This window comes from Doryrhamphus excisus, linkage group LG11 (genome assembly GCF_037039965.1).
Source record: "Doryrhamphus excisus strain RoL-2023G ecotype Guam linkage group LG11, RoL_Dexc_Guam_v1.1, whole genome shotgun sequence".
Lineage (NCBI taxonomy): Eukaryota > Metazoa > Chordata > Actinopteri > Syngnathiformes > Syngnathidae > Doryrhamphus > Doryrhamphus excisus.
This window is the reverse complement of record NC_136367.1, coordinates 3,292,587-3,314,645: the sequence shown is the minus strand read 5'-3', so window position 1 is coordinate 3,314,645 and position 22,059 is coordinate 3,292,587. Positions and strand designations below refer to the sequence as shown.

The 22,059-nt window shown below is 39.6% G+C and overlaps 1 protein-coding gene across 1 annotated transcript; it reads right to left on the bottom strand.

Moving 5' to 3' along the window:
- Positions 1-4,971: 4,971 nt before the first annotated feature.
- LOC131139614 (protein FAM177A1-like) lies at positions 4,972-9,946 on the bottom strand. Its single transcript, XM_058089373.2, has 6 exons — positions 9,775-9,946; positions 9,523-9,662; positions 9,167-9,370; positions 7,349-7,415; positions 6,109-6,206; positions 4,972-6,028 (listed from the first exon to the last, which is right to left on the bottom strand). Exons 2-6 carry the CDS (start codon positions 9,565-9,567, stop codon positions 5,828-5,830), a joined length of 615 nt encoding a protein of 204 aa, XP_057945356.2. The 5' UTR covers positions 9,568-9,662; positions 9,775-9,946; the 3' UTR covers positions 4,972-5,827.
- Positions 9,947-22,059: the final 12,113 nt, after the last annotated feature.

The window sequence follows — 22,059 nt, the reverse complement described above, 5'->3', positions numbered from 1 at the left end:
GGCTGAGGGGGTGATACGGGAGACCAGGCAGCGTTGGAAATCCCCTTCCCTCATGTTGGGTCCCCGCTGAGGCCCACATTAAAGCCACGACTGCTGTCCTCATTATGTTCCCTTCTTAAGTATTTCTATATGTCTCACTTTTCTTTTTGTCTAGCATGCCCCCTAACCGCTGTTGCTATATTTACATGGACCTCAGATACCACAGTGCAGCGGTGTGCTCTACTTTATTGACAGCAACAGTCAACTACGGTGCATTCAAGGCCATGCACGAACAAATCCAACAGGTGGGACCGTGACCTCAAAACACATATTTGTCTGATTGGGTTCATGCCAACTGTCCCTGTCCTTACTCGACTTTGTCAGGCAGCATCAGTACCCGTATATAAAAATACCCATTCATTCATTCATTTTCTACCGTTTTCCTTACAAGGGTTGTGGGGGGTGCTGGAGCCTATACCAGCTGTCTTCAGGCGAGAGGCGGGGTACACCCTGGACTGGTGGCCAGCCAATCGCAGGGCACATATAGACAAACAACCATTCACACTCACATTCATACCTATGGACAATTTGGACTCGCTAATTAACCTAGCATGTTTTTGGAATGTGGGAGGAAACCGGAGTACCCGGAGAAAACCCACGCATGCACGGGGAGAACATGCAAACTCCACACAGAGATGGCCGAGGGTGGAATTGAACTCGGGTCTCCTTACCACTCGACCGCCATGCAGCGTGAAAACATTATTTTCTCTTATTATGTCTAATATATTGGGTAATATGAGTATAAAGTTCACTATAGGGGTGTTACTTCATGTCTAGAGGGCTCTAAAATTCATTCATTCATTTTGTACCGCTTATCCTCACAAGGGTCGCAGGGGTTCTGGAGCCTATCCCAGCTGTCTTCGGGCGAGAGGTGGGGTACACCGTGTAATGGTCGCCAGCCAATCACAGGGCACATATAGACAAACAACCATTCACACTCGCATTCATACCTATGGACAATTTAGAGTCGCTAATTAACCTAGCATGTTTTTGGAATGTGGGAGGAAACCGGAGTACCCGGAGAAAACCCACGCATACACGGGAAGAACATGCAAACTCCAAGAGTGGAATTGAACCCTGGTCTCCTAGCTGTGAGGTCTGCGTGCTAACCACGCGACCGCCGTGTTAAATATTAAAGTCCTCATTAAATGCTAAAAACACCAAATCTCCACAACATTCCATGTGTGTAAAAGTGCAACAAAGAGGAAACTCGACGTCTCCCGTTTCAAGCAGCTTCCTTTCTGGGAGAGACGTGATGCATGCGGCAGTCATCAATCTGTGATTCAGCGGGAAAATCCAGAGACGAGAATGTAAGCATTGTTATCCAACCTGACCTCACTAATGAAGCCTTACATCGTCACCCGCACGTCTGCTTGTAAAGTCCCAAAACTGCTTCAATATTCCCATTCCGATCCCTCCCAGTTTGCGTGTGCGTATGGCGGCCTGCAGTTGCATGCTGCTTTTCAGCATACCTGACATTTTTGTGGGCTGTAGTATTAGTGGTGGATGATGGACCCAGTGGTTACCGCGCAGACCTCACAGCTAGGAGACCAAGGTTCAATTCCACCCTCGGCCATCTCTGTGTGGAGTTTGCATGTTCTCCCCGTGCATGCGTGGGTTTTCCTCCCACATTCCAAAAACATGCTAGGTTAATTAGCGACTCCAAATTGTCCATAGGTATGAATGTGAGTGTGAATTGGCTGGCCACCAGTCCAGGGTGTACCCCGTCTCTCGCCCAAAAAGACAGCTGGGATAGGCTCCAGCACACCCCCCCCGTGACCCTCGTGAGGAAAAGCGGTAGAAAATGAATGAATGAAAAAACAAAACAGCTTCAGCATAATCCATCTCACTGCTATTGCAGTGTCATGTTTATGTGCTGAGAACAATTGTGCCCCCCAGCGGATTTATAAGAAACTGCATGCAATTTTCATTTTCATTCATAAATTGCTCAGGGTCATTTTGGACTGATACTGTTTTGTTTTATTTACATAAAAGCAAATGGAATCGAACGAAAAGCTAATAAAAAAAAGCTGCTTTCAGGGCTCGACTGAGCCTTTTTGTACCCATATCAACTCCACAGGTGCCACTTTTACCTTTTTCAGATCTGCCATGTTGAGAATAGGAAGGTTCCAGCAGCAGCATGATGACTAAGCAAGCGCTGTTGCATGACTGTGTGCAAGCAGGCTGTCGGTGGGTGGTGGGGTGGTTGGGTGGTGGGTGGTGGGTGGTGTACCGTCTGTCAGTGATGACATTCTGGAGAAGCGTTGCCAAATGGGCCTCGCCGTCATTTATGTCTTTGATTTTTACTCTATGCTGCCGAGCTGTCGCATCATGGCACCACCATGATGATGCAGAAGGAAACTGCTTATTGCGTAACGTTTGTGATACACTCATAGGACACTATGTAAGTAGTGTACCGCTACAATGGGATGACATTAAACATGGGAGTTGGATCAGAATTATCCAAAGTGAGCATGTTTTTGGAATGTGGGAGGAAACCGGAGTACCCGGAGAAAACCCACGCATGTACCGGGAGAACATGCAAACTCCACACAGAGATGGCCGAGGGTGGAATTGAACTCGAGTCTCCTAGCCACTCGACCGCCATGCAGCGTAAAAACATTATTTTCTCTTATTATGTCTACTATATTGGGTAATATGAGTATAAAGTTCACTATAGGGGTGTTACTTTATGTCTAGAGGGCTCTAAAATTTATTCATTCATTTATTCATTTTGTACCGGAGGGTCGCAGGGGATGCTGGAGCCTATCCCAGCTGTCTTCGGGTGAGAGGTGGGGTACACCGTGTAATGGTGGCCAGCCAATCACAGGGCACATATAGACAAACAACCATTCACACTCACATTCATACCTATGGACAATTTGGAGTCGCTAATTAACCTAGCATGTTTTTGGAATGTGGGAGGAAACCGGAGTACCCGGAGAAAACCCACGCATGCACGGGGAGAACATGTAAACTCCACACAGAGATGGCCGAGGGTGGAATTGAACTCGGGTCTCCAAGCTGTCAGGCCCTCGTGCTAATCACTCGTTTGCCATGCAGCGTAAAAACATCTTATTTTCTCTTATTATGTCTACTATATTGGGTAATATGAGTATAAAGTTCACTATAGGGGTGTTACTTCATGTCTAGAGGGCTCTAAAATTCATCCGCTTATCCTCACAAAGGTCGCGGGGGTTCTGGAGCCTATCCCAGCTGTCTTCAGGCGAGAGGCGGGGTACACCCTGGACTGGTGGCCAGCCAATCACAGGGCACATATAGACAAACAACCATTCACACTCACATTCATACCTATGGACAATTCGGAGTCGCTAATTAACCTAACGATATTTTCTTACACCCCTATAGCAGACACTGGGATAAAAGTGGCTGTAGTGTGCACTGACAATGCATCTATTGTGGAGGTTGTTGTGGACGCCCCACTGACCCCCCAGCATACTTCCACTACGTACTAGCGAGTACACTGGCGTTCTCTGAACAGACCGATAAAGGCTCTTTTGTGTCTTTTGTGATACACGCATTACGCAACGTGTGACAGCACTCTCAGTCCAGAGATCAGAACAGTGCAGTTACGACCTATTTATTTCATGAAAACAATAGAAAATGTCAAAAATCAAGTTTTATGAATAGATACATAAGTATAAAAAAATATTAGGTTGCTAGAATGGGTGTAGCGGTACCAAATAATCATAATTTGGCACGTAAGGGTCGTGATTTGGTTATTTTTTTCCTCCATTTCAATTATTTATTGTACATCAGGGGTCTCAAACACGCGGCCCGCGGGCCAAATGTGGCCCGCAGGACACTAGTTTGAGGCCCCAAAGCCTTGATATGAAAGTTTAATGTTAGTTTGATATGGATGCTGTATGGTATCATGTACCCAGAAAAAATTATTACGTTTGATTAATGTTCATGTTAAAGGTTAAATAACTGTTAATAGTTATCCTCCCTATCCGTGTGGAAGTGGTAAGTTTTTGGCTATTTAAGTTGAAAGGAAATAACTTGAAGGCTACCGTTTAGGTCGCTAGCTCTCTAGTTTGCGAGTTAGCATGTGTCTCAAGACCCTGCAGTTGCGCAATATGTTGTAAATAAAATAGTATAAATGTGACTATAGTCGTGTTTTGTCATGTCTACAGGGCTCTAATAATGCTTTGTTCATTTTAATCTGAAAAAAATAATTTGTCTACACACCAACTATATGTGGTTTCTTAAGTTTTTATTATTTGTCGTTTTATTATTATTATATTTATTTATTACTGATTGATTGATTTTCTTTATTCTTGATTTGTTTATTTATTTTTCATCTTATTTTGTGCAGAAAAATTAAAATTAAGTTTTATCATGGCGTGAACGTGCAGGGCTGGGAGTTTCACTTTGGGTGGAAACAAGAGGTTGTTTAGCTTTTTGTTTCTAGGATATTGTTTTTTTTTGATATTCTATTCATTGTATGATTCATCTGAGCTGGGAGGAGCTACGGGACGTGCGGTACGTGTTTTTTTTCATCAGCCTCTCACGATTCATTTTCTTTTGTTTGACACGTTTCTAATTAATGTGTTATTTTTACTTTGTTTTGTAGGTAAGAATCCTGCTGGTCCGGTAGTCTCTCACCTTTTGATTTGTTATTTGTCTCATTATATCTTTTTTTTGTTTTGTTTTGTTTTGTGTGCTGACCTCAGCGTGACATATTACGTTGTGAACTACTTCTAGTCTCCATGTTTCGCTGCCTTTCAGGGGAAATTTGTATGGCATTAAAATATTCACACAGAATATTCTCAGTGCCGTTGAAATGATTTGCTTCAAACATGAGTGTGCATGGTGTGTTGACAGACTGAAAATTACACTTTCAACATCTCTCTTGTTTCATGATGGAAGGGGATGTCTATGCTAACCCTGGCTAGGCAAAGGTTGGGCTGCACGGTTTTAGATCTCCACTTCTTTGCCAAATGTCCTGAATTTTGATCCATGTTTAGGGACACTATGAGGGGAGTTAATATAAAAGCCCTGTACCAAAACATATAATTATGTGTACCGTTACACCCCATAATTACTATCCTGAAATACAAATCAACACAAAAAATACACCTGACATTCGAGCAAAATCCAGTGCAATTCAATTGAAGTTAATGATGCTGAATTTTGACTAAGAGTGCATGTACAACATATTAATGTGGTTGTATTGTGATATAAAAGAGAATGAGAGCTTTCTATATGATTCACATGTGCAAATTAGCAAGATAATAATAAACATTGTTGAGACTACACATGCTCTAAAATGTATTAAAACTGAGCAGTGCTATAATGATGTGTTTGGTGAGTGGTATCGTTACACATAAAAGTGTTTTCCAGTAAAAAAAAAAAAAAAAAGCAAAAATAAGCAAAATATGTGTGCGCCCTGCAGTGCAAAGTCAATGCTCTTGATACAATGATGGTGTCTTATGTACTATGTACTACGTATGTACTATGTACTTATGTGCTGCCTTGGCTGAAGTGGTGATCCAGGCACATTCTAGTAAAGGCACACGAGAGGAGCAAAATTTGACTTGCAACTTTTGGAGGCCGTTTGATTTTGTGCACCGATCTTACTTCCGAATAAGACACTTAAGGTTACAATGAAAATGAAAAAAAAATGACAAAAATGTCTCACATCAGGAGATAACAGTGCACATTTTGCATTTAGTTTGCATGTGAAAATTAATACGTTAAAATGACTTACTGCTATATCTGTGTTAAGTTCATTCAGACATTTCGTGTGCGTGACTAAGAATGGTTAAGTCGCCGTGACGATAGCGGGGACGACCATGGTAACGGAAGATACCTGATGTTCATTTTGGATTTGGTAGGCCACACCGGGCGGAGATACGGGAGTTTCCGTGTCGGTGATTGGCTCGTCTGCTTCCTGAACATGTGACTGGTCGAAGGTGTGTTCCGCTTCTTCTGACAGGCGGGTTTCCTCGTTCTGCTCCTCCCTCTGACACGCGTGGACATGAGGAAGCGTTAATACTTAATCAAACGTTTGAATTAAGTAAGAAATGCCCTCATTGGATTTACCTGTTTCTTTATCCTGTAATATTCATCGATGGCGTACTGATACTTGGCTGATGTTATCCCAAAAAAGGAGGCCATCCTCTCCCCGAGGTAGTCACAGGCTGGAAGACAGTATTGGAAAATCAAAAAATTTTAATATTAAAAAACATTTTTCAACACCTTAAACTCCAATACATCTCAGTGTGGAGTTTGCATGTTCTTCCCGTGCATGCGTGTTTTTTCCGGGTACTCCGGTTTCCTCCCACATTCCAAAAACATGCTAGGTTAATTAGCGACTCCAAATTGTCCATAGGTATGAATGTGAGTGTGAATGGTTGTTTGTCTATATGTGTTCTGTGATTGGCTGGCCACCAGTCCAGGGTGTACCCCGCCTTTTTCCTCAAAGACAGCTGGGATAGGCTCCAGCACCCCCCGCGACCCTCGTGAGGATAAGCGGTACAAAATAAATAAATGAATGAATGAATTTTAGAGCCCTCTAGATATGAAGTAACACCCCTATAGTGAACTTTATACTCATATTACCCAATATAGTAGACATAATAAGAGAAAATAATGTTTTTACGCTGCATGGCGGTCGAGTGGTTAGGAGACCCGAGTTCAATTCCACCCTGGGCCATCTCTGTGTGGAGTTTGCATGTTCTCCCTGTGCATGCGTGTTTTTTCCGGGTACTCCGGTTTCCTCCCACATTCCAAAAACATGCTAGGTTAATTAGCGACTCCAAATTGTCCATAGGTATGAATGTGAGTGTGAATGGTTGTTTGTCTATATGTGCCCTGTGATTGGCTGGCGACCAGTCCGGGGTGTACCCACCGCCTGAAGACAGCTGGGATAGGCTCCAGCACCCCCGCAACCTTTGTGAGGATAAGCGGTAGAAAATGAATGAATGAATAAATGAATAAACTTCCCATTACAGGATACAAGATGGAGTCTCATGCCCAATTATTTTCTTCATGTAGAAAACACTAATTTGACTTTTAATTTGATAATAAAAATGAAAAATATACAAAAAAATATCCAAACTGCTTAGCTGTAATATGGAAGACACCCGACCAAAACAAAAACAACATGTTTTTGCTATCATAACCTCCTGCTGCTGCTAGGGTAATTCATCAATAAATAGCGTTCCTTTCAGTTAGAATCATATTTATATGGCTGCTGGCGGCTTGACAGTCGTGCTGCATAACTGAAGTCTGCAAATTTTAAAAATGCAGTCAAGGAAAATGGGTCACTTTGTAAACAAACCTGAGATAGTTGATGTTGCAGCTCTCCACATGTAGAACCAGAAATAAGGACCCCAAGTCATCTTTGACTGCAATATAAATGACATACAGTAATTATGATGTGGCTTTTCACCAGCTATTGTGTCCAAAGTCACATTCTGTACATGCTGATGATGAGCGTTTTTCAATCAGTTATGTAAATTAACAATGCTGTCATCTATCGACAAGCTTCCAAACTTTTGTCGAGGATTCCTTTTCACTAATTTAAATTGTAAAATAGCTTATTTTTAAACGGTAAAGCCAAAAGATGGTGGTTTGATGGTGAAAAAGGGGTGATGTAGCTATAAAAATCCAGCAGAGGGCGCTATATCACCAGTCAATTCATTCTACATTTCTGGCAGGAAGATACTTGAACATGGTAGGATGTTGTTCACTTTAGTTAGTACAATGTTAAACCATGGGTGGTCAAAGTGCAGCCCTGGGGGCCATTTAATAACTCTGAGGGTTCAAAACAGGGGTGTCCAAACTTTTTCCACTAACAGTCACATACTAAAAAAATATTTTTTAATTTGTTAAAAGGTCCAAAATAGTACATATATTCTGAACCAGTCATGATGTGCTATATATATCACTATATTGACAGTTGCTATGGTACCCAATATGTCATTGTATGGTCAAAAAAAACCAAAAACCTATATTAGGAAAGCAGGAAGTGAACAAATGAAGAAAAAACAATACGAGTGAAGCATAAAACAATTCAAAAATTAAAAAATGAAAACAAAATAATAATAATAAAAAAAACCATAAACTATATTAGGAAAGCAGGAAGTGAACAAATTATGAAAAAACAATGAGTGAAGCATAAAAAATTAAAAAAATATAGCAAAAAATAATAAAATAAAAAAATACTTAAAGTATATTAGGAAAGCAGGAAGTGAACAAATGACAAAAGACAATGAATGAAGCATAAAAAATTAAAAATTCAGACAAAAAAATTATAAAATAAAAAAACTTAAACGATATTATGGAAAGCAGGAAGTGAACAAATGATGGAAAAACAATATGAGTGAAGCATAAAAAATTAAAAAATTATAGCAAAAAATTATAAAATAAAAAATACTTAAAGTATATTAGGAAAGCAGGAAGTGAACAAATGTCCAAAAAAACAATGAATGAAGCATAAAAAATAAAAAATTCAGACAAAAAAATAATAAAATTAAAAAAACTTAAATGATATTATGGAAAGCAGGAAGTGAACAAATGATGGAAAAACAATATGAGTGAAGCATAAAAAATTAAAAAATTATAGCAAAAAATTATAAAATAAAGAATACTTAAAGTATATTAGGAAAGCAGGAAGTGAACAAATGATGAAAAAACAATGAATGAAGCATACAAAATTAAAAATTCAAACAAAAAAATAATAAAATAAAAAAACTTAAACTATATTATGGAAAGCAGGAAGTGAAGAAATGTAACAGTTACTGATTGTAAAAGTACCAGATGAAGGGGTAGGATTTAATAAGCTTTGCTTCTTCCTACTCCTTTTGGACGTGTGGAACTGTGAACTGATTATGTGATGCATTCAATTGTAATCTGATGCATGTTCAAATGAAATAAAACCATTACCATGACCATATTCATAAATAATTAGTTAGACCAGACTTTTTCCAATGGTGGCCACATACCAAAAAAATCAAAGGATACGGGTGCCATGTTTTTAATGTTTTGTATTGTGTCATTTTATTTCATTTAAACGTGCCCCCCCAGGAAATACTATCAAAAAAACGACCCCTCCATAATTTACATTATTCATTATTCACAGACAAAGCTTGCTTACCCTCACGGCACCAACCGGGGAGGAGAGCAGGTCTTTTCTTTCTGGGTCCTTGCCTTCCTCATCCTCTTCATCAGTGCTGTACTCCTCCATGGTCTCCCCACTGGAGAAATGGATGATCCTCCGTGGGGTCTTTTCTCTCTGCTTATCACCCAGCTTCATGCTCTCATTGTCCCTGCTTGGTTTAGGGCTTGGAGGTGGAGAACACTGCACATATGTGAATAAATAATGTTATAATTAGGTAGAGGTGTCATTTCTTGGTCTTTTTGTATAAGTGATACACTGTAAGCCTGCCGTCACGTGACTAGGATTTTAACTAGGATGTACATTTTAGCATTAGTACATTAGCGCTAGCTTACCTGCGTCACGGAAACGTTTGTCAAATGTAGCGACACATCGCCCATTGTGGCTGAGTTGGATGCTTGGCTGGAAACAACGCCTGTCTCCTCAGTCAACCGGACCGGAAGTGCCTCACATCACGTACAGTACGTAACATCCGCTAGACGCAAGCAGGTAAAATATTACAATAATGCGCATTTTTGTTGGATTCAGACTTTTAAAAACACAATATTATGTATCCTGGTGTAAATAACTTGTAAAAGACACATTACCTTTGTCGTATATTGTAAAAGGTGGACTCAAACTGACCCCAAGGCGTAGTTCACATCTCGTCTGATTGACAACTTCAGAAACAATTTCCGCTTTCGGGTTTCCTCGGCAACACTCGGAGCGATACTTTCTATATCCGGTTGAAGTCCTGCCTTCAAAATAAAGACTCGCTAATAAAACTTCCGGGTTTCAATAGGTAATGCACGATTTTCATATAAATTTGAAACCAACTTTATTACTCTCCACTCAACAATCGACAACAACACGTTTCTAACAGTTATAGCCCTCGTGCGACCCGGAAGCGGAAGTGCTGGTGAATGACAACATTACATTGGGTTACATATTACATATTGTGGGCCGCAGTTTCTTTTTTTTACAATTTAACATACACCTATATTAGATAATGTATTTATTATAGATTATATAATAATAATTATTTATTTTATATTTTTTTCGCCATTAACATGCAGTATTACAGTATAACCAACACAGTGAAGAGGTTGAACAAAAACAGTACTCTTTCCCACCGCTAGATGTCAGTACAGCTCCACATAATGGTTCAATCATACTCAACTCATTGTCTGCGTGGGTCGACAAGGTCTTCCATTGTGATGTAACTATACAAACCACAAGTGCAACCTGTATATTTACATTAAAATAAGCCAAAGCTCACCCTGGAGGGCTTGCAAAGACACTTGAAGAGTCAAGGCTGCAGGCTTCGAGACCTAATGTAAAGCAGCATTACATGTAGAAGGTAAATATTGTGCATAAAAGCATACATAACCCCTCTAAGCAAACACAAAGCTGTACCCGAGGTGTGAATAATATTATTTTTAAAGCCTGCTATCACTTTTGCACAAACTATTGCATAGCAGGTTAATAGTACACTCTTGTAGGGACTTAAAAGCCTCATCTATTCACCTCGTTTGCTCAAATTTAGCCGAATTAAAAGAGGCATGGCAGTTTGTCATTAGTCCCTGTGTTGTTTCCCATTAACAACTGACGACAGCGTTTAAGGGGGCCATTAGTAAGCAGTCACAATGGCTCTTGTCGGTCGGTTATCAGGCAAACTGCATTGATCCTAAACTATCAAAAAGATGAGGATCCTTGAAAAAGACCATCTGCGATATAACGGGTAGTAATGGGTGGATTTTGGAATGAATTTGGATTGTATCTTATAGGAAATGTCTACCCGTACACCATTTGTCCCGAAAGAGCACTTTAGAAGAGTCAAGGAAATAGAAGTAGTTAGAATATGGCAGTTATTGATCACAAGCCTGCCTATAAAAAGGGCCCTAAGGCATATGCAGAGGTTTAAGAGAATTTACTACACCCAAAAGAATCTGTACTTTTATTGCCAGGATTTGTAGGTGGATCATATTTTTCTTATTGGATTCTCACATTAAAATCTGTTTAATTTGTTTATTGACGGTGGGAAGACAGAACTTGAAGGATGCATGAAGAAATTAAAGAAATTTTTGATTCATTTTCGTCGGATTTTAGATTTAAAGGCTTGTGGGGATTTAAATGGTTACTTGAAAATGTTATTTTTTTAGTTGAAAGAGCTTAAAGCAGGGGTCTCAAACACGCGGCCCGCGGGCCAAATGTGGCCCGCAGGACACTAGTTTGAGGCCCCCGCCTTGATATGAAAGTTTGATGTTATAACTGTTAATAGTTATCCTCCCTATCCGTGTGGAAGTGGTAATTTTTTGGCTTTTTAAGTTTAAAGGAAATAACTTGGAGGCTACCGTTTAGGTCGCTAGCTCTCTCGTTTGCGGGTTAGCATGTGTCTCAAGACCCTGCAGTTGCGCAATATGTTGTAAATAAAAAGAGTATAAATGTGACTATAGTCGTGTTTTGTCATGTCTACAGGGCTCTAATAATGCTTTGTTCATTTTAATCTGAAAAAAATAATTTGTCTACCCACCAACTATATGTGGTTTCTTAAGTTTTTATTATTTGCCGTTTTATTATTATTATTATTGTATATATTTATTACTGATTGATTTTCTTTATTCTTAATCTTATTTTGTGTAGAAAAATAAAAATGAAGATATTTGAGAACAGTGGAATGTTTTATCAGAGCTTTTCTTGGCGCAACTTGGCTCGCGCCATTACATTCCAGTGGATTCCAATACATGTATTGTTTGTGACATTTGGTTCCACTTGGTGGAAACTTCAATTGCTTGATACAAAATTTTCTTGCCGCCAAACTCAATTTTTACCGCCGTTACGTGCCACCACGAGCCAGTTGGGAGGCAGTTTGAGCCACTGCATGCCACTAAGCACCTTATTGGTGACACAGAAAGTTGCATTGCCATGAACTGGCACCAACTGGCACCGGATCCAGTGGAGTCTTAGCATTCCAAGCAGCCCTATCTAAGGAGCTAAAAGTCCAAACACTGTTGGACTGGGGAACTGAACACGGGGGGGTCCCTCAGGGATGTGTTCTTAGCCCCTTACTTCTTACTGAGGACCTCTCCTGGAGCACCACCATCACATCGCTGACCAAGGAAGCCCAACCCCGCCTCCTTTTCCCCCAGAAGACCATCCACCGCTCCCCCTTCCCTCCAGGACGTCTATAGTACGCGCTTGATCAGCAGAGCGCTCACCATCACGTAAGACCCCACCCACCCACTCACATCACCTTTCCATCCAGGGGAGGAGGCTGAGGAGCCTGCAAGCGAGGACCAGCAGACTGAGGGATAGCTTCATCTATCAGGCTGTCAGGATGCTGAACTCTTTTCCAGACCTTCTCCCAGTAAAGACTATGATGCGTAAATATGCTCCAGTGTACATATTTTGGCTCCCAGACCACCATGAGCCATGTCTGAGAACCCATAGCAGCTGTTGGCCAAAGGAACAATGCATTATGGGAATAAGAGTTGTGTTTTTTTTAAATATAAAACTCATAGCAACTCAGCTACCTTTTGAGTGTCAAGTTGCTGTGTGATGATTTTAGCATTTTTTTTGTCATATTGTGTAATGTAATGAGGGCTGCATGGTGGTAGAGTGGTCAATCCCACCCTCTTAAATATGTTCATATACTTTATTTCCTCTACTGCAGCGTGTACAAGGTGTCTATTCGGGGTTAAGAATTTATTATATGAGCTAGTCAAATGCATTTTTATTGATTTATTAGGACATGAGATGTATTAGTAATGAGTTAAAAAAGCTGGATGTTGACATTTATTTCGATTTCTGGTCAGCATTTGCAATAAAAGTCTTCAATATTCCACTTTTTAACATATTTCATAAGCATAAAATACTGGTTGTTGACATTTTTTTTCCGATTTCTGTTCAGCATTTGCAATAAAAGTCTTCAATATGCTACTTGTTTAACATATTTCATGAGCATGGACGTTGACATTCCGATTTCTGTGCAGCATTTGCAATAAAAGTCTTCAATAGTCCACTTGTTTAACATATTTCATGAGCATAAAATGCTGGACGTTGAAATTTATTTCGATTTCTGTGCAGCATTTGCAATAAAAGTCTTCAATATGCTACTTGTTTAACATATTTCATAAGCATAAAATGCTGGACGTTGACATTTTTTTCCTGATTTCTGTTCAGCATTTGCAATAAAAGTCTTCAATATGCTACTTGTTTAACATATTTCATGAGCATGGATGTTGACATTCAGATTTCTGCGCAACATTTGCAATAAAAGTCTTCAATATTCCACTTTTTAACATATTTCATGAGCATAAAATACTGGTTGTTGACATTTTTTTCCAATTTCTGTTCAGCATTTGCAATAAAAGTCTTCAATATTCCACTTTTTAACATATTTCATGAGCATAAAATACTGGTTGTTGACATTTTTTTCCAATTTCTGTTCAGCATTTGCAATAAAAGTCTTCAACATGCCACTTGTTTAACATATTTCATGACCATGGATGTTGACATTCCGATTACTTTGCAACATTTGCAATAAAAGTCTTCAATATTCCACTTTTTAACATATTTCATGAGCATAAAATACTGGACGTTGACATTTTTTTTCCCGATTTCTGTGCAGCATTTGCAATAAAAGTCTTCAATATGCTACTTGTTTAACATATTTCATGACCATGGATGTTGACATTCCGATTTCTGTGCAGCATTTGCAATAAAAATCAGCAATATTTTATACTTGTTTAACATATTCCATGAACATAAAATGCTGATGCTGTTACTGATTGTAAAAGTACCAGATGGAGGGGTAGAATTTAATAAGCTTTGCTTCTTCCTACTCCTTTTGGACATGTGGAACTGTGAACTGATTACGTGATGCATTCAATTGTAATCTGATGCATGTTCAAATGAAATAAAACCATTACCATAAAGATGATAAAAATCGGTGAATTTGCATTGCGGTGAACGTTGAATTGCAAATCTCCTACTTTTGACTTGTTTCCAAACCAGCCACAAAATGACGAGTTCTCATCTCATTAACATCACACATCCGAGTGTTTCAGCCCATAGCGCAGATAATGAACAGCAGTTGTTGTGCTCTCTCCATTCTTTGGCTGAAGGCGAGGTGCACTCAATGAGTTTGTGAATGATGATGTTCCTTGTCGGAGTTGAACTCATTTGATCCACCGGACAAAAACAACCATTATATATGACTCACAGTAAATTCAAACAACAACATGAATGTTACAGAGCTGTGGACATATTTTTAATTCTAATGTTTTTTTGTTGTTTTTTTTTAGCTCTTTTGTGTTCAGGTTACATCAATAGCAAATTAATTGAAATATTCTGAGTTAATCTCAAGTACCAATTACATAAAGTAGACTTTGACCCTGGTTCCGGTATTTTCCAGACTACAAATAATACTTATTTTCAGAGTTTTGTTAGTCCTGCAACTAACCAATGAGGCTAATGCACTAGAATGAGATCGAGAGCTTGGTGAACTTGCTTACTGGTAACTTGCTTGTTGGACTCGCTAGTTTGTGATGTTCATTCATTCATTTTGTACCGCTTATCCTCACGAGGGTCGCGGTGGGTGCTGGAGCGTATCCCAGCCAATCACAGAGCACATATAGTCAAACAACCATTCACACTCACATTCATACCTATGGACAATTTGGAGTCGTCAATTAACCTAGCATGTTTTTGGAATGTGGGAGTCCTTGGGGAGAACATGCAAACTCCACACAGAGATGGCTGAGGGTGGAATTGAACTCGGGTCTCCTAGCTGTAAGGCCCTCGTGCTAATCACTCGTCTGCCATGCTGCGTAAAAACATCTTATTTTCTCTTATTATGTCTACTATATTGGGTGATATTAATATAAAGTTCACTATAGGGGTGTTACTTCATGCCTAGAGGGCTCTAAAATTCATTCATTCATTCATTTTCAACCGCTTATCCTCACGAGGGTCGCGGTGGGTGCTGGAGCCTATCCCAGCTGTCTTCATGCGAGGAGCGGGGTACACCCTGGACTGGTGGCCAGCCAATCACAGGGCACATATAGACAAACAACCATTCACACTCACATTCATACCTATGGACAATTTGGAGTCGTCAATTAACCTAGCATGTTTTTGGAATGTGGGAGTCCTTGGGGAGAACATGCAAACTCCACACAGAGATGGCTGAGGGTGGAATTGAACTCGGGTCGCCTAGCTGTAAGGCCCTCGTGCTAATCACTCGTCCGCCATGCTGCGTAAAAACATCATATTTTCTCTTATTATGTCTACTATATTGGGTAATATGAGTATAAAGTTCACTATAGGGGTGTTACTTCATGCCTACAGGGCTCTAAAATTCATTAATTCATTTTCAACCGCTTATCCTCACGAGGGTCGCGGTGGGTGCTGGAGCCTATCCCAGCTGTCTTCATGCGAGAAGCGGGGTACACCCTGGACTTGTGGCCAGCCAATCACAGGGCACATATAGTCAAACAACCATTCACACTCACATTCATACCTATGGACAATTTGGAGTCGCTAATTAACCTAGCATGCTTTTGGAATGTGGGAGAACATGCAAACTCCACACAGAGATGGCCGAGGGTGGAATTGAACTCGGGTCGCCCAGCTGTAAGGCCCTCGTGCTAATCACTCGTCCGCCATGCTGCATAAAAACATCATATTTTCTCTTATTATGTCTACTATATTGGGTAATATGAGTATAAAGTTCACTATAGGGGTGTTACTTCATGCCTAGAGGGCTCTAAAATTCATTCATTCATTTTCAACCGCTTATCCTCACGAGGTGGGTGCTGGAGCCTATCCCAGCTGTCTTCATGCGAGAAGCGGGGTACACCCTGGACTGGTGGCCAGCCAATCACAGGGCACATATAGACAAACAACCATTCACACTCACATTCATACCTATGGACAATTTAGAGTCGCCAATTAACCTAGAAATTCCACACAGACATGGCCGAGGGTGGAATTGAACTCGGGTCTCCAAGCTGTGAGGCCTCCATGCTAACCACTTTTTTCTGTTGTGCAGCCTAGTTTGTGATCTTAATTCAGCTTATTCAGCTTCCCAGGTACTGCGATTGGCCGGGGACCAGTCCAGGGTGTACCCCGCCTTCTCACCCAAATACGGCTGGGATAGGCTCCAGCACCCACCGTGACTCTCGGTAGTATAAGCAATAGAAAATGAATGAATGAACATCACAAACAAGCAAGTTACCAGTAAGCAAGTTCACCAAGCTCCCGATCTCATTCTACATCACTCAATCAATGTATAAGGTATGTTGTTTATGCTGATGCTAGTTAGACTCCAGAGTGACTTTTAGTCTGGATAATGCGGTAAGACAGCGAATAATCCATCAATGTCCCCGGTCCACAATGTTATTTAAAAAAAAAAAAATGTCCGCCGAAGTTGATGTCGACATGCATGGTTGACTCCCAAATCACAAAATCAGAAATAAACATCCAAGCAATGGTTATTCCTGGTTTCGGTTATGCCACCAACCGCATATGTCGACGTCAGTCAGTCACCCAGTCAGAGAGGCGTCAAGATAATCAGCTTCCACTCTCCAACGCTTCAAGTGTCAAAGTCCACCATTAATTAAAATGGATGACAACATTCGCCCGGAGCCGCTAACTGTCGCTTCTGCAGGCGGTCACCTCCGTACGGCAGCAGCAGCAGCAGCAGCAGCAGCGTATTCTCGCACACTAATGGCGTAACCGCCACAGTCACACACACACACACACATCGAAATGCAAACGACCCTTCTCGCAGTATCATGCCGCGTGTGTCCTATTTCTCACCCTGTCAAACAGCTGTCATATCGTAGATGTACAGTGTGACGTGCTATTTTTGGGGACAGATAACTCAACTTTGACAGTAATGCTTATTAACAATGGTTGCCATGCAATATTTCTTTTCCGACAGGTCATGCTATTCCACAATGAACTATTTCCTGTTATTTTAATACACTTAAATTAAGTGGGAATAGGTGGGAATGACACTATCTATCTATGGCAGGGGTCTAAAACTCAATTTACCTGGGGGGGGGGGGGGGGGGGGGGGGCACTGGAGCTAGGGTTTGGGCGAGGCTGGGCCGCATCAGGTTTTCTAAAAAAAAAAAAACGCATTTATTAAAAACAGAAAAATTAATAAACTTTGGTTCCGATTTTCTACAATAAAAGCTCGGATAAAACATTCCACTGTTCTAAAATATCTTCATTTTTATTTTTCTACACAAAATAAGATGAAAAATAAATAAACAAATCAAGAATAAAGAAAATCAATCAGTAATAAATAAATATAATAATAATAATAAAATGACAAAAAATTAAAAATTAAGAAACCACATATAGTTGGTGGGTAGACAAATTATTTTTTTCAGATTAAAATGAACAAAGCATTATTAGAGCCCTGTAGACATGACAAAACACGACTATAGTCACATTTATACTATTTTATTTACAACATATTGCGCAACTGCAGGGTCTTGAGACACATGCTAACTCGCAAACTAGCGACCTAAACGGTAGCCTTCAAGTTATTTCCTTTAAACTTAAATAGCCAAAAACTTACCACTTCCACACGGATAGGGAGGATAACTATTAACAGTTATTTAACCTTTAACATGAACATTAATCAAACGTAATATTTTTTTCTGGGTACATGATACCATACAGCATCCATATCAAATTTGCACGGGGCCGCACTAACATTAAACTTTCATATCAAGGCAAGGGCCTCAAACTTGTGTCCTGCGGGCCACATTTGGCCCGCGGGCCGCTTGTTTGAGACCTCTAATCTATGGAATATAAAGCTAAAACTAACAACCACTACAAGATAACTTCTAGCCTCTACATGACCCGATCTACATCTGGATCTGATACCCCCCCCCCACACACTTGTCACCGGATCTGCCACCATGACACCGTCATTTTTTTTTTTTTTTTTTTATGTGCCGCTCATCAACTGTCAACTTTCTCACCTGTCACACATCATTCTCGCCACACTGTCAAAACAGCTGTCACGCTGTGGATGTACAATGCTATATTTAAGGCTAATTAAGTCAATGTAGTTCAGTCTGGCGTCTCTACTGTGACACCAAAGAAAGTTATAAGTCATAAACTTAATCCACGTATACATGGACCCAAATATTCCAATTGATTTCGGTTTTTTTTGCTCAAACGGAAAAAATGTAACCTTTGTATACACCTCATTCCGAAAGAAAAGTGCCAATCCGAATGAATATATAACGGGATTCCCAGGGGTGGAATATTCCTTCCCCTAATTCGATTGAGGTATCGTCGTTCATTGATTCATTTTCTACCGCTTTTCCTCACAAAAAAAATTGGTCAAAAAAAAAAAAAGTCGCTAATTAACCTAGCATGTTTTTGGAATGTGGGAGGAAACCGGAGTACCCGGAGAAAACCCACGTACCCAAGTACCAATTACATAAAGTAGACTTTGACCCTGATTCCGGTATTTTCCAGACTACAAATAATACTTTTTTTCAGAGTTTTGTTATGCCTGCAACTCACCAATGAGGCTAATGCACTGGATTGAGTGATGTAGAATGAGATCGAGAGCTTGGTGAACTTGCTTACTGGTAACTTGCTTGTTGGACTTGCTAGTTTGTGATGTTCATTCATTCATTTTGTACCGCTTATCCTCATGAGGGTCACGGTGGGTGCTGGAGCCTATCCCAGCCAATCACAGGGCACATATAGACAAACAACCATTCACACTCACATTCATACCTATGGACAATTTGGAGTCGCTAATTAACCTAGCATGTTTTTTGGAATGTGGGAGGAAACCGGAGTACCCGGAGAAAACCCACGCATGCACGGGGAGAACATGCAAACTCCACACAGAGATGGCTGAGGGTGGAATCGAACCCTGGTCCTCCTAGCTGTGAGGTCTGCGCACTAACCACTCGACCACCATGTCGCCCACACATCATTTTTTGCATCCATTTTTTTCGTTATGTATTTGCTCTTTGACACTTGAAAACATGTGATCAGATGATGGACAGCCTATTTTAGTTTGCAATAAATGACTTTTTTTTTTACATTTTGAAGTGCCATAATTCCATTTCTTCATTGTTTTTGTCAGTTTTGTCTGACCTGGAATAAATTAATAACAAAAACATGCATGTTTTCAGTACAAGACCCAAACAACACACACAAAAAACGAACAAATGACCATAATCCACATGTACGAAACGGATCACATTTTTATTTGTAACGTCTGAATCCCGACTCGAATCATTCAGTTCAATCAAAGGCTGAGTGTTTGCATGAGCATCCATATAAAGCAGCTCCCCTGCAATAAACAAAGAGGTGCTAAGGTTATATGGTAATGCAAGCGCTGCTGCAAAGTCTCAGGTCATTATGAGATTCCACACCAAACACATTCAACCATAACAATAATGGACTTGGCTTTGTGCAATGGGAGGAGGGGGGGGGGGGTGGATAGTCACAACTGAACCAGAAAGGACTTTTCATTAAGTACGAAACACGACTTTCAAGATTGGACTTGTCCCAAACACTTTTGTTCATGTCCTATAAAAGCATCATAGTGGCTATTAATTTTCTCTAAATCATATTACACAGAAATTGTGCATCTTTTCACTTCATAATGTGCAAAGTGATCCCTGCAAAAGAATGGGACCATTATTCCGGAAGTCGGTGCTGCCAAATTCCAATATTCCAACTTATGCCATGTAAGGTATCAACCCGCTCGGTAGCAAGTCTGGATCAATTGCTCATTGGGGATTAGAACCTGTAACTCTTTGACAAATGACCAACACCAAGCCGTTCTTCGAATGCAATGCAGCTATTGAGGACACTTCAACACTTGTTGGAAAAACAAAGTAATCCACTGCTTGTTCAACTCTAACCATCACTTGTAACAGAATACAATCTATCTATTAAAAGTCATTTACCGCGGCTTATTGGTTTGCAGAATAAATTAAAAATTAACTTCCATGTAGTAGGATTCAATATTAATAACATGAAATTTAAAAGCCTGTAAGCCATGACTTTCTAAATTAAATACATTGTGCTGCCTTTAATATGTTGTATTTTTTTGGCTTGTTGATTTGGCGACACCTAGTGGGCGAAATAATGCACTGCTGTTCAACTCGAATTATCACTTGTAACAAAATATCATCTATTACATTTCCGCCTTGGAGACTATATGTCTTTAAGTAACTTTTAACGTAATTTAAATAATTTTTAAGCATGAGAAATTAAATTTTACAACTGTTATCGTTTGTTTCGGTGAGCTAAGTGCGATGCTAGTTGCGGCTAGAAAGAGTGTAGCTATTATGCTAGCTGTACTCATATTGATGATTATTCTTTACGTACATATCGCTGTGTATATTAACGTAATTAAAATAATTTTAAGGCATGAGAAATTAAATTTTAACAACTGTATCGTTTGTTTCGGTTAGCTAAGTGTGATGCTAGTTGCGGCTAACAAGAGTGTAGCTATTATGCTAGCTGTACTCATATTGATGATTATTCTTCACGTACATATCGCTGTGTATAATGTATATTTTGGCGCCGTGTTTATGTTTCTGTGCAGTTTTACAGTATGAGAAGAAGAATTACTCGAGAATTTTCTCAACGAGAAAAAAAAAACCTTGTTTGTTTACTGTAGCATATTTAACTGTTAGCTAGCTGCCATGTTAGGGCAGTACATATATTTTTTTACCATTATTAGAGCCCTGTAGACATAATATAACACCCCTATAGTCAAATGTACGCTTTTATTACTCAATGTATTAACTTAAAAATGTTTTTTTGGGGATAAAGTACTATTTCAAATAGTAACTGGTATAATATTGAATTAAAAAACGAGTGAGCGTTGAACATGTTACACCTGTACAGTGTTTATGATGACAAAACTTCTGATTCTGACTATTTATACATATGCGGAAAATGTATTCAACATCCAAAGAGCATCAACTTCTTGTTTATGCTAAAACAAAGTAATTAAGGGTCGGCATCAATTACAATGATTTGGATATCCTGAAACAACACACAAGAGTGCCGCACTGATTGCAAAAAAAAAACCACAAACAAAAGAAAATGTAATCACATCAAAAATGACACAGTAATCAAACTGATATGAGATCAAAACAGCTGCGGCATGCACAACTTTTGCAGACAATAATTTTCCAGACGACATTTTCAATTGGCGGTTATATCTGTGCTCTCCAATCAACCCCCCCCCCCCCCCCCACCCACCCGACACAAACGTAGAACTGTCAACAACAAGCTTGAAGTGTTAAAGTTAGATTTCATGACAATCAAGAGACAAACCCTCCAGAGCTCAAAGTGATCTTGACATTTACCAAATAAATGTCACCGTCATGATCAAGGCGGCAAACATCTGAAGCAAAAAAAAAAAAAAAAAAAAAATCAGCCAGATTTTGAAATGCTTTCTTAAGGATATTGTTGTTCCATTTCTGTCATCAGGTTTTCATTCAGTGCCGTTAGTGCACAGGAATACAAAACAGGCCAAATGAGTCCAATGTGAAAGAGGAGGACTATCATTAGAGTCCATCAGAGTTGTTTGGATCAGTGATTTACATGGCAACCACTGAAACTGCTCTCAGAGTCAAGTCGGAAATGGAAAATGAAATAATGCGATGGCCACGTTGATATTACACATTACTACACGTGTATATTTTAAGATTTTTTTTTTGCTGTTTTTTGGTAAAATTCCAACTATTTCAACTTTCTTTTTAAATAATTTTGGTAGATTGACTTCTCATAATATTTTGATTTTATTTCCATAATACTATACTTGTTTTTTATAATGTTATTAATACTTTGTTTTTTTTCTTTCCGATTTTAATTCT